The sequence below is a fragment of the Paroedura picta genome, chromosome 3 (genome assembly GCF_049243985.1).
Source record: "Paroedura picta isolate Pp20150507F chromosome 3, Ppicta_v3.0, whole genome shotgun sequence".
Taxonomy (NCBI): Eukaryota; Metazoa; Chordata; class Lepidosauria; order Squamata; family Gekkonidae; genus Paroedura; species Paroedura picta.
Window position 1 is genome coordinate 131,236,982 of NC_135371.1, and position 13,964 is coordinate 131,250,945.

At 44.5% G+C, this 13,964-nt stretch overlaps 1 protein-coding gene across 3 annotated transcripts in view; it reads left to right on the plus strand.

Moving 5' to 3' along the window:
- Positions 1-1,441: 1,441 nt before the first annotated feature.
- GGA3 (golgi associated, gamma adaptin ear containing, ARF binding protein 3) overlaps positions 1,442-13,964 on the plus strand; it is a 34,761-nt gene continuing 22,238 nt past the window's right edge. The window contains exon 1 of one of the 3 annotated variants that reach the window (XM_077327854.1): positions 1,442-1,786. In XM_077327854.1, the coding sequence (XP_077183969.1) occupies positions 1,747-1,786 (40 nt within the window). In that variant the 5' untranslated portion in view covers positions 1,442-1,746. Of the gene's footprint in view, positions 1,787-1,889; positions 2,189-13,964 lie in introns of those variants that run through there. The other 2 variants (XM_077327855.1, XM_077327853.1) reach the window with 2 other exon arrangements.

Sequence of the window (13,964 nt, forward strand, 5' to 3'; positions counted from 1 at the left end):
CTAAAGAAGCATGTCTGACCTCAACCAGGACCAGAGCTTTCTCTCTCCTAGCCCTCGTGGAATGAGCTCCATGAAGATATCAGGGCCTGCCTGAACTTCCACAGTTCTGCAGGGCCTGCAAAATGGAGCTCTTCTGCCAGACATTTGATTGAAGTCGACCAAACTAACAACCTGCTGGGCCCCCTGAAACCCCCTCCCCATGAGCTGAATCCCAAACCAACTAACCTATGGGATCACAGTTAGCAAGTTAATGTTGTCACAGTTAGTAAGTCAATGTCACAGGATATGTTATAAGAAAGGTTATAATACTGTTATCTTCAGTTATGGAAACCACTGCTAATGTTTTATCCGATGTTATGAATTGCGCTGTATTATCCTTGTTTGGTGTAAACTACCCTGAGCCATAAGAGAGGGCAGTATAGAAATGTAAGAAAATAAATACCATATTTGCCGGCGTATAAGACGACTGGGCATATAAGATGACCCCCCAACATTTCCACTCAAAATATAAAGTTTGTTACATTACATTACAGTACTATGGGCAGCTATGTCTATCCCAACTGAAGTGCACCCGGCGTATAGGACGACCCCCTCACGTGGAGGCATGTTTTTCAGGGGGGAAAAGTAGTCTTATACGCCAGCAAATACTGTAAATACACACATACATACAAAAAACTACAGGCATGATTCCAATCCAAATTCAAAAGTTGATTGGGTTAAGAGCTGCTGATTACAGCTCCATGGGTTCCGATAATTCTGGGGGTGGAGGTGGAAATACTGAGAGAACAATCTCAGAGCTGTAGGGTTGTCAGCTGTAGATTGGGAAATACCTGGAGACTTTGGGGGTAGAACTGGGAGTGGGTGGGATTTGGGGCAGGGAGGGACCTCAGTGGAGTATAATGCTATAGAGTCCACCCTCCAAAGCAGCCATTGTCTCCAGGGAAACCAATCTCTAGTCTGGAGATGAGCTATAATTCAGGGGATCTCCAGGTTCCACATGGAGACTGACATCCCTGCCTACACAACTCCACCTCCAGGGATATCCTGCTTGAACAAATGAAGAGGTTTGCCACACACACACATCATGCTTGAGAACAAATGTAGAGTCCAATAGCACCTTTAAGACCTATGAAGTTTTGTTCAGTGTATGAGCTTTTGTGTGCACACACAATGTTGTTGTATCTGAGGAATTGTGCCTGCACATAAAAGCTCATACCTTGAAAAACTTTTTAAGATGCCACTGGACACTACATTTGTTCTGCCTCTTCAGACCAACATGGTTCCCCCACTTGTAAATAGTCCTGTTTGAAGCGCTTTTGATATTTCTCTGAGAACCCACGTAGTGTAGGGTTGGGAACATTAGACAGACGCAAGTTCAGCTCCCCTCTCAGTTACGACATTCCCTAACGGACCACAGGCGTTTGCTCTTGGTCAATCTGTGGAGAGATTAAAACGGGGAGGACCTAAACTCTGGGGAAAGGGTGAGATAAATCGGTTCTTGGGATGGAAGGCGCCTAGAACAGGGACGGTGGCCCAGAGAAGTACAAAACAGGAAACAGCTGCCCAGCAGCTAAGAATCGCCAGCCGGAGGCGAAGACGGCTCGAGGGCGCAAGAGAAGAGACGGGCCTTTGCCGCCCTCCGCGCCACCCGGGCCTGAACTGGGCCGGACCTGCCTCCGCTCGACTCAGCTCGGCGGCGGTGGCGTAGCCCGGTCAGGGGGCGGCGTCTCTAGGCCGGCCGGCAACATGGCGGAGGCGGAAGGGGAAAGCCTGGAGTCTTGGCTGAGTGAGTAACCCCCGTCCTCTCCCCTTCCGCCGAGTGAGGGGGCGGCAGCTAGGCGTCCCCCTCGGTTTGGGGAAAGAAAGCAGTGACGTGGAGGAGGGACCAGACCCCTCCGCGGGGGAGAAGGGCTGAGAGGAGCGTGAAGGGGGCAATGGCAAGCAACCCCGAGGCAGCTCCGGAGGGGCGCCGGGGCGGAGGGGAGAGGCGGCGGGGCGCCCCAGGCAGAGAGGGCGGCTGTGGGGCGAAGGGTTGTGTGACCACATGCCAAGGAAGCCTGTGCCTCGGCCACCAGAGGACCTGTCAGCAGGGGAAGGGTGCTCGCGTTCCTGATGCCAAGCTGGGCTGGCCGACATTCTCGCTTCCCTGCCTTTGGTGGAGGCACAGATGCCCGGGCTCCTTTTTCAGGTGGGCAAGGAAAGGAGCTGTTTACCTGTCACCGTCACATGCCTATGCCCATCTTTTCCCTTCATCTTTGCCCAGTTTTCTTAGTCCCATCCAGTCTACTCGGATGACTTATCCTGGGTGGCCCCACCTTCTGCCCAGAGCATGGCCCAGCAATCAGGTATCCTCTGTCCTGCTTCCTCTTTCTCCAGTCCATGCTAGGGGATCTTTTTCCTGCCAAAGTTTATATCCCTAATGGGTTCCTCTGTTGCCAGTAACTGTTCAACATATGTATGTGCGGGTATCTATTTCATGTTTACTTCATTTATATCTCATCTTTTATCCTGAAAGACACAAAGCAGCATACATCATTCTGCATTTTATCCTACATACGAGCATGCACATGCAAGGCCTTCTATCAATAATGAAGACCATGCCGCTTCCCTCAACCCCTCTCCCCCTGTCTTCTTTATAGAGAATCTGGAGTTGAGGGTAGTGTGGTATGAAGCATTTATTTTATTTTTATTTTTTTACGTTTGGATTTATATAACCACCACTCTCAGAGAACTGGCTCACAGCGGTTTTATAATACAGATCCGACAACATAATAATAATTAAAACAAACCCCCATTAAAACAGCATTATAAAAAAGCACAATACACAGTTGATGGCAGTATATAAATAAGCATGATCGAGGAATATCTGTGTTCCAATGTCGCCACAGCTCTGAAACACATTAAGTGCATCTAGGCACACTCCTCAATTTCTTCTATATATCTCTGGTAAAAGGTAATAAAACTTGCCTATCATGTTGTAAACATTAATGAATGCTTGGGATATTCTTCCATGAATTGAAGTGAGCTGTGTATATATTATTCATGTCCCTTCACTAACAAAGTTTCTGTCTGTGATCATGCCACTTCTACCTCCTTCCTTTCCACTTCACCTTAATGTTATTAACATATTTCCTAGTTAGTAGTATAGGCAGTCCAGGCATCTAAGTGCGTGTAAGTGGCATGTCTTCTGGATCTGGCAGGTGGTTAAATTAAATAAAGAATGAGTAGACTACATGCATTTATATACCAGTTTATCCTCATGAACTTGAAGTGATTTCTATATTTTAAAATCACCACTATACAATCAGTAAATTAAACCACAAGTTTCTAAAACCACTAGGTCAAGATAATACTATCATTCAGCCCAAGGCTTTCCTTAATAACTCTGCCTCATTGCTGTCATAAAAAAAAAAGTCTCCCCTGGGCTGTAGCTGTTCTAAACTCACTTGAGGAAGGGACAAGGTAGATCCTAGTGGGAGGACCATAATGTCCACTCAGGCTCATAGATGTTGTGCTTACAGACTGTTTCAGCAGTGTTCCCGCTGGCTTTTTCCTCAGGATAACCTGTTCATTGTTTCCTGAAAGGTTTCTGCGCAGTATAGTATCGTGATGACTTTGTGAATCTCACTTGTTTTTGATCATTCCCAGCCCTCTCTGTCCTTCCCCTTGTCCCCCAATTTAGTTTTTGTTTGTTTATATATTTTATTACATTCATATACACTTGTGGTGTAGTATAAGGAACGTCATCATTTTTAATATACAATAATTGGGAACACATAATACCTCTGAAAATACAACAATTGAGAACACATCCTGATGGGTGGCCACTCTGGTTCTCCCCCAGAAGCATTAGCCAGTTGCCTGGAAGCAGTAATAAGGTGGCTCAAGCAGAGCCATCTGACACTCAACCCTTCAAAGATGGAGGTCCTGTGGCTGGGCAGGAAGGGTCCAAGAAAGGAAGCATGCCTACCCAACCAGGATAGAGTACAGCTATCAGTGGCTTGCTCCACTAGGAACCTGGGTGTGATTCTTGTTGCCTCCCTTTGAATGGAGGCTCAGGTCATGAAAGTAGCACGGCTAACATTCTATCACTTTTGTCAAGCCAAACTACTAACACCCTACTTGGCCTCAGAACATCTAGCCACAGTGATCCACACGATGGTCACCTCTAGGATGGACTTCTGCAACTTACTCTATACAAGCCTGCCCTAACCTTGACCTGGAAACTACAGCTGGTTCAGAATGCAGCAGCGAGGATCCTCATGGCAACACCATGGAGGGCCCACATTCAGCCCGTTCTCCAACAGCTGTGCTGGCTTCTAGTTGAATTCCAAATCAGGCTTAAGTATCTAGTAATCATCTTTAAGGCCATATGAAGTTTGGGCTCAGTGTCCTTGATAGACCACATTTCTGCTTACACTCCTCAAAGAGTTTTATGCTCCGCTACCTCCAACTGCCTGATGATCCCTGCCCCCAAGGAAGCTCACTTGACCTCAACCATGGCCAGAGCATTCTGCATCCTGACCCTCACCTGGTGGAACAAGCTCCCAGAGGAAATCAGGGCCCTGATAGAACTTGAACAATTCCTCAGGGCCTGCAAAAGGGAGCTCCTTGGCCAGGCATTTGGTTGAAGTTGACCTGAACAAATCACCTTCCCTTGGCCCCCTGAGCCTTCCTCCCATGAAAACTACCTCCGATTTGTCCAACTCATGGGGCTGTCAGTATGCTGTTGTGAAATTATTGTTCTTACCATTGTTCTACTGTTGGACTGTTCTGTCATACTGTTCTATTGTCATCACTGTGTTGTTACTGTTTAAAACTACTAAGGTATCTGTACTGTTCCCTGTTCGCTAAGTTCTATGTAAACAGCCTTGAGCCTCAGGGAAGTGCAAGATACAAATATAATTAAATAATTAAACACATAAATAATACCTCTCATGGTAAAGTACATGACAGTAAGACATTCAGCATTCAATATCACATCCAACATTTAGCTGTAATACTCTGATTTCACTTTTTGCTATCTAAATGTTTCTGCACTGTGGCTTGGCAAACCTATCTGAGAGATGTAGTTAGTGGTGGGAGGGGTCTCCAGGTTCCGATGGTGGGATTACTTCATTGTCCTCAACCGAAAGCCTGGTGGAAGAGCTCCATTTTGCAGGCCCTGCTAAATCTCCCTGTTTGTGGAGAGACGTTGCATTTTCTTGAAATACCTGAATGACCGTTTACGCACTGGGAACTTTACTGCCCCAGCTCCCATGCAGGAGCACTAATCGGGGGCGGGTGAGGTGCATCAGGCCAAATGCTCCCCCATGTGGGTGCAGGAAGAGGTGGGGCAACCTTCCACGACTAAAACTCCAGCCTGCAGCCCAGCATGAAACCTCCAGTGCGTAAACGGTCAATGAGATGCATGCCTGTTTCCTAGTCTCTTTGTTCACCCCAATGATTATTTTGTCTCTGCTATTTAACTGATTCTTTCATCCTGCTCAAGTCTTGCACCATTTACAGATCCTAAATGGTTCCAAATCAAAGTACACCAAAGTAAGCTATTCCCTAGACAGCGACTGCATAGAGATAGCAGCAAGGCCTTTACCTGTTGCAACAAAATGACCTGCTTCTCCAATACATGTTCGGCAAACTGTTCTGCACTTGAATGACCAGTGCATTGTGACTGAGCTATTTAAGCAGAAATCCAGATCTGCAGTTGTAGTGAGTCCAGACAGTCTGAAGCCTGACTCCATTAACTAGTGATTCATTTCTAAAAGGAGGAAGGTCTTGTAATTCTGTCTTCTGTAACTCTGTTTAGGGTTGCACTGTAAATAATTGGTTCTCTTGCTGGGAACATTTCTCTGCAGATCCCAGCCGATTTGCATTCTTAGATTTTTCAGTGTGAACTACGTTCTTATGTATTAATCAGTTTATACTAGATCTACAAGATTAATGTTTCACATTATAAAAGGCACAAACAAATTATTGTTTTTGCCAAAATAAATACCGTGCACAAGTTTTTCCTTTTACTATTTAGTTGGTTCTTTAGACCAGCCATTCTCAACCTTTTGGGGGGCATGGCCCTTTCAGGTGCTCTTCTCAGGTTGCAGCCCCCCCCCCGCAGTAAGCTGGCTGCCTGTGCAGTAAGCTAGGCTAGAAAAAGGCCTAAGCTAAGAGTGAAATAATATACTCAATATACCTTGTCTTATATATATGCAAGGCAGATTTCTAGAACATTCGATCAAGATAACCATGTGCATAGTTTTTATTCTTGAACACATTAATTCAAGAACACACAAAGTAATGGATTACATTATTTCTTTTTCTTAACCTTGATAAAGGTTGAACTTTCTAGCAATTAATGATGTCAGATGTGACAAAAAATTGTATTCCACTGATTTTAAAAAATTATGTAGCTTTATTACATAATACATCAATTACAATAACAAGAACATGAGTTATGTTGCATCGTTTAAAAAGTATCTGTTGATCTATACTTTAATTCCTTAACTAAAGCAGAGACTTTCAGCCCAGTTCTAAGTTATTTTAGAAACAAGCAAACACAAATACTAGTACCAATTCACAGACAGAAATATGTCTCCCAATAAAAAAGCTATTCAAATAACAGCCACCATATCATAGTAAGATTATGCTTCAGGGATACTTATTACATATTACCATATTTTAAAAAGCAAACAGGAGCTCTCTTTTGCTGGCCCTGCAGAATTGTGGAAGTTCGGGCAAGGCCCTGATCTCTTCAGGGAGCTCGTTCCACCAGGTGGGGGCCAGGACTGAAAAGGCTCTGGCTCTTGTTGAGGTCTGACGTGCTTCTTTAGGGCCAGGGATCCGCAGCCAGTTGGAAGTGGCAGAGCGTAAAACAATTTTGGGGGTATAGGCAGGGAGGCAGTCTCTCAGATACACTGGGCCCAGACCGCGTATGGCCTTTGAACTAGAGCAGTGGTCCCCAACCTGTGGGCCATAGCGCCGGGCCGCGGCTCCCTCTCCCCGTCCCCCCCCCGCAGTAAAAGACATTGCGGCCCGGGAAGCTTCTTACTGCGGGAGGGCGGGGAGAGGGAATCAGGACCGGGCCACGCATCGCGCATGCATGGTTCGGCCGCGCACGGCGCATTCGTGCATGTGCAATGTGCGGGCGCAGCCCGCGGGCGCGGCCCGATGCCCTGCCGGTCCCCAGCCTCAGAAAGGTTGGGGACCACTGAACTAGAGGACTCCTTCTATTGGCTTCTTTTTTACTTCTGTGGTGGATACTAAAAGGTAAAGGTAAAGATATCCCCTGTGCAAGCACCGAGTCATGTCTGACCCTTGGGGTGACGCCCTCTAGCGTTTTCATGGCAGACTCAATACGGGGTGGTTTGCCAGTGCCTTCCCCAGTCATTACCGTTTACCCCCCAGCAAGCTGGGTACTCATTTTACCGACCTCGGAAGGATGGAAGGCTGAGTCAACCTTGAGCCGGCTGCTGGGATCGAACTCCCAGCCTCAATGGGCAAAGCTTTCAGACGGCTGCCTTAGCACTCCGCGCCACAAGAGGCTCGTGGTGGATACTAGGCTGAATCTATTGATCCTGTAGCACAGTGGTCCCCAACCTGCGGGCCGCGAAGGCCATGGTGCCGGGCCGCGGTTCCCTCTCCCCGCCCCCCCCGCAGTAAAAAACTTCCCAGGCTGCAAGCTTGCGGCCCGGGAAGCTTCTTACTGCGGGAGGGGGGGAGAGGGAATCAGGGCCGCGCATTGCGCATGCGAAAGTGCAGCACATGCGTGATTTCGGCCGCGCATGGCGCATGTGTGCATGCACGAGTGCGGCCGTGCATGTGCGATGCGCAGGCGGGGCAGTTGCCCTGCCGGTCCCCAGCCTAAAAAAGGTTGGGGACCATTGCTGTAGCACTTCTGAGAATTAACTATGGTGCCTGTAGACAAGATGGTTATTAGGATGTTCTGAAGGCATTTTTCAAATTATATGCATTTGAATTTCAAATATATATGCCCATAAATGTAGTGCTGTTAATGATAGTTTAATTTGCAGATATGTTGTGCTAAGCTTTGATTAACTGATATGTGCTAAGCTTTGATTAACGGATATGTTGTGCTAAGCTTTGATTAACCAAAGAGCTAGTAATATCATTTAGAACTAATGAGTCGGGTATTCAAAAAGTGAGACTCTCCTAGAATCATAAGATCTATCTAAGAATAATAAGATCTGTTTTTTTCAGAACAGGTTAAGAGCTTGGGAGTGTTCATGAATCCTGCCTTGCTGTTTGAAAAGCAGGCTGGTGGCCAGGAGCAACTTCTATCTTATTCTATATGAAGAAAAACTGGAAACAACTGGAAAAACTGGTCCAGAATGTGGCAGCTTGAATATAGTTGCGGATTAAACTCTGGGAATGCATTCTGCCCATTTTGAAACAGCTGCATTGGCTGCCAATGATAGGCACTGATTATGACCTTTAAAGCCCTTAATGACCTGGGACCCACATACTTGAAGGAGCATCTCCTTCCGGATGTCCTTGTATGCAAACTAGAGAAATCAGGCAGCCATCCGTCAGCAATGCCTGTCTGGTACTGACCAGAACTTGGGCCTTTTCTATCATGGCTCCAGCTCTGTGGAATGGTCTCCCTGAAGAGAGGAGAGAGACCCACTCCTGGGAGATCTTTAAGACCTGTGTGCAAAAATCCTTTTGAGGGGGTTAAATGGCAGGCATCTTTTAAAGGACGGGGTAAAATCTGAGGTTTGCTATTTTATTTTTTGGTTTAATTGAAAATGTCTTTAACTATTATTGTAAGCCACTTTGAACCATGAGGACAGGTGGGATATATATATTAATTGGCACATAGGGCTGGATGTGCATATTTATTGCTTAACTGATGACCTGCAGGAGTGAATGAGTTGTCACAGATCTAGTACCACCACCAGACTTCATGTTACAATTCTTTTCAATAAGAATTGATTAATACATTATGCTGCAATTCATCAGTTGCTGTATTAGTAGAATTGATTTAACTGTTGTTGATTTGTTCCATTTTATTTAATTATATTGAGGTTTTAAGTTATATTTACTTTATTTTGGCTTTTTGATTACAATAAAAACCATTTGAAGTAGTTAGAACAGCCTTTCTCAACTTTGTCAGTATTGCGGATCCCCTGAAATATTCTTCAGGCTTCAAGAAACCCCAGAAGTGATGCGACAGTAGTAATATTAACATTAAACTGTAATGCATGTGCAAAATATAACAGAGCAGAGCGAACAGAGCAGAACACATGGGTGGATTTTTTAGGAGGGAGAGAGCAGGGGTCCTGTTGATGTTATTGGTCACTTGGTCTCAATCAAATGCCTGAGTATTTTCTAAGCATTTTCTGTAAATGTAGCATGTAGTATATTGTGTTGATTTCCCCGAGTCAGTTAATGTAGGCAAGGGAGAGCACCAATTATCTGGCTTTTGAGCTCCACCCTGTTGGCCGTTCAAATATAAAGCTCATACAATCTAATATGACTATAATATGGCATGTTGTTTATTCAGCAAAAGATGGTAAAGATTACATATTCTTGATTGAAGTCTCTTCTGGTATTTTGTCTCATCTTTTTCTGTATTACTTATTTATTTTATTTAATAATACCTTTTTCTTCTGCATTTCTACTCAGTCAGAGTCCACAAGGTGGGGAACGTAAAGATATGAAAAACTATAAACAAAAAGTAAAAATGGTCGTTATAAAATTTAATTGAACACAAAAAACAGTAGAAGGAAACCCAATAGTTGTTATTGGTGGAATGCCAGATTATATAAAAAAGCACCGCAGAACCGTGCCTCCAGTCCCCCAGCCTGAAAGACGATCCCAAAGGATAACATGGGTGTTGGTATCAAAACCTGGCAGGAGGTCCTGGAGAAATAACAGGGTTTCACTCTTCCCTGTCTCATGTCATCTACCAAGATGTCCATTTCAGTCCCATAACCAGGCCTGAATCCATATTGGAACAGATCTCAACAGTCTGCTTCATTCAGAAATCTCTGAATTTGGTTAGCCACCACTCTTTCAATTAGCTTGCTCAAGAATTGTACATAATAAGATGTTAGTTATCATTTCCCCTCTTTCATCAGGAAGGTTTAATTTTATCTCATCAGTTACTGTTTGCTATTCCATAGAGATTCAAATGGTGAAACCTCGCCGCAGGAGAAGTCCTCAGGATCTGTGGGTGGTGGGAAGATCTCACCACCGCACACAGACCTAAAAGGATCAGCTAGGGCAGTGGGGGCTGAGAGCTGCATACCGCCATGCTAATCCTGAGCTGGCTCCTGTTGTACCTTTAAACTGACCTATAATTATTATTATTATTATTATTATTTCGATTTATTTCCCGCCACTCCCAAATGGCTCGCGGCGGGTTACAATGTCTTAAAAAACCCATTAAAACTCCCATTAAAAGACTTTAAAATGTCACAACACGGCAGCACAATAATAAGATCCCCTTCCTACCCCCATTCCTAAAAAGGGGGGGGGTGGAGGAGAAGGAGGTCAACGATGTTCAAGAAGCCTGGGGGAGAGCAGTCGATGTACCCCGGCAGCCCCAGCCTCAACCATAGACCTGGCGGAAGAGCTCCGTCTTGCAGGCCCTGCGGAATGTTAAAGGGTCCCGCAGGGCCCGCAGCTCACCCGGGAGCTCATTCCACCAGGTGGGGGCAAGGACCGAAAAGGCTTCCATTCCAATAAGCTTCCACTGCCTCAGCCAATCCTGAACTGGCCTACTGCCCTAGTTGCCCTGGCTGGCAGGGCTACAGATTTGTGTGCAGCGGGGAAATCTCTTGCTGCCGCATGCAGGCCTCAGAGAATCAGCTGAGTTAGTGGGAACTGAAAGCTCTCAGCTCCATTTGCCCCAGCTGATCAGTGTCACTGAACATCTCCGAATAAAAGCTTTTTAAAAATCCACTTTTATTTTGGCTCTGAAAATTCAGTAGTGGATCAGACATGAGAATCTGTAATCATCTTAAATAATACACCCAAAATATCAATAGCACTGGACAAGTTGTCTTTCCTTCAAATAATACCCCCAAAATACCACTGGTAAGGTATTTGGGGGGGGGGGGAGGGTATTGGCTCAATTTAATTGAATGCACACCCAAGTTACAATTTGTAACCAGCCAATTCTTTCTGTATCTGTGCACAAAGTTGTTATTCTGACAGTTTTGGGAAAGGGAGGCCTGTATTTGAGCTTGGATGGTTTAAAAAAATATTTTCCTTGTCTTTTTTTCTCAGCTGTGATTGATTTCATTTGCTATTTTTGTAATGTAACTCAGACATTTATTGCTCTGTCCAAAGAATGAACCGTCTTTCATTCTATCACATTCTTGGCCAGTTCTGTAAAAAGCAGGTTTAATCAGCTTCTTTGCTGATTTGTGTAGAACAAGTGAAACACAAATCTTTGTTTATAGCTGATAGTTTCTGCAGGTGCGGCTTGCAAAATCTATGAAAGGCAGACCTTGAAATAATGAAATTTGATTTCTATTCCCAGTGAGAAATATAAATTCCAGTGAGTGCAACAGTGCCAGCTATAAAACAAGAGTATAATCTCTATTCAGGGGAATGTTTGGATTCCCACAAAAGCTTATTAGGGCTCCATAAGGAGAAGATCAATAATACTGGACAACTTCCTTGAAAGATAACTTGCCCAGCGCTATTGATCTTTTCTTGTAATTGGCAGCTACAAATGAATATAGAATGTGTCCTAGGCCACCATCCCAGTTCAAGGGGGGGGAGGGTAGGAAAACACAGGCTGAGAACATGCCTTTTGAATCCTCTTCAATATGCAGGACTTTCATGTTAGATGTCAGGGCAGACATACAGCCATTCCTTGGCAGAATAACAGATGGGGAAAGGTAGAAAGTCTGAAGAACTGTTATACAAGAACAAGACACAGAAATCCCAAAGATTTAAGTGCCAAGTCTGTTTTCACTTGTAGGATTTCCTCATAATCCAAAAGTCAAACGTCAAGAAGAGACAAATAATGTTACGGCACTTTAGAAATCAGTTTCTTCATTGGTGCAGGAATTTTTATAGGCAGTTGCCTTCATTATCAATACAAGTACAGATGTGCTGAAATTAACAAGATGACTACTGGAGGTGAAGTAGCCCAAACTAAACTGTTTTGTTCCATTCAAAACAAAAAAGGGACAAAAGTTCTTAATTTTGGATGGTTTGCTCCCTTGGTTATTAGTGCAAACTTCTGCACTATTAGAATATTAGAAACTGATTAAGATTGTTGAGAATTTTCAAGTCTTCTATATTTTGTCTTCTATATTTTGCCTTCTATATTTTGTCAGTGTTCCATGAATAAAATTGACAAGGTATCCCCAGTTTATTACTGGAGAAATTAACAGATATGGACCACAGATCCTCCTCAGACAGGTCCCCCTCCATGGCCTGAACCAGTCTGACCTCTCTTTAGCTAAGTTTCTGTTCCTGTTATATTATTGTTGTTGGGATTACTGAAGTTGTGTTGTTAGAACCACTGCTTGATTGTTGTTGTTGTATTTGACTATGTTGTATGCTGATTCGTTCCATGTATCTCCCTGTGATGTTGTATGTAAATCGCCCTGAGCCATATTGAAGGGTGGTATAGAAATCAAATAAATAAATAAATAAATAATAAAATGTTCATTTGTTTTGGTATTCATATTCCACCCTGTCTTTGAAAATTCAGTTGGAAAATAGCAAGTGAAAGGTGATGAATGAATGTTTGCTCAACTTTCTTGAGATCATTTTTGTAATGTTCTTCATGCTCAGCTGATTTGGAAACAGTTTTGTGACATGTAGCATTTGAAAGCAATCTAAAGTATGTTGAAGCCAAGGAATGTGCTTTAGATCTTGATCCTTCCTGAACATGGGATTTGGGGTTCTCATTGTTACAGAAACGCTAAAACATTGCTAGGGCTCAAGAGTGACACCTTAAGCACTTGGGAACATGAATCCGTGGGAGTTTACATTTGACTGACTCAAGATTGTTGATTTCCATTCCTGGAGACCACCAAATTGGTGCAAAGGATAGTCCATTTTGGGCCAGACCACCTATTTTTTTTAGGGAAGTTCTGATCCTTTACTAGATGCTTGATTGGGAGTGGGTGTGAGTCTATACTTTATAAGTCCTTGATTGCTAGCAGTAGCCTCAGACATCAGAGATAGGGCTTTGTATAACATTGGCTACATCAGCTCATCACTCTTAGAAAGGAGAATGGCTTAGGGCATCTGGACCTTTCCCTTGTCTTCAGTCTTCAACAAAGGAGGTTGGGTAGGGCTTAAGGACCTCCAGCAAGGGTGTGCTCTGAGAAACAGCCTAGATAACAAGTAATTAGTGGAGTTAGTCCAATTGTACAGCTTTTTCTGTGAAAATCTCTGTGGTGTGCCCATTATTTTGGTATGCCTTTTTTCCACAACCTTTGTAAATGAACCCTGTTTTTCCTTCTTTTCTCTTTTATAAAGACTTTTCCCCACTTCTTTTGCTTCGCTTTGTACCATTTATTTCTCTGGGATATTTCTCTGAACCTCTTCTCTACATGCTAGACTGCACAGATACTACATAATAGATTATAAAGTGTTTTCTAGGGTTCCTACATCTTATCAATTCATTATTGCTCTAGTTGTGCACTATCAGGGTACCTTCTCTGTGGGTCAGTGTAGTTGTTCTCAAGATGTTCCTGAGTGGTGGCAGCTGGTTACTAGGTGTTTTCCAGGAAACGGGTGCTCTAAGGCAGTGGTCCCCAACCCCCGGTCCAGGACTGGGACCGGTCTGTGGCTCAGTTGGTACCGGGCCGCGGCTCCTCTCCCCGGCTGTTGCCCCAGGGACTGCCCTGCCAGTCTGCCGCCAGCTCACCTTTGGTGCTATCCAGTGGCCACCATGGCTGGGGCTTCCCCTTGGTGTGGCACTGTGCAACTGCTGCTGGCAGCGCCCCCCATCAGGCGGCGGGAAGTCAGGTGCG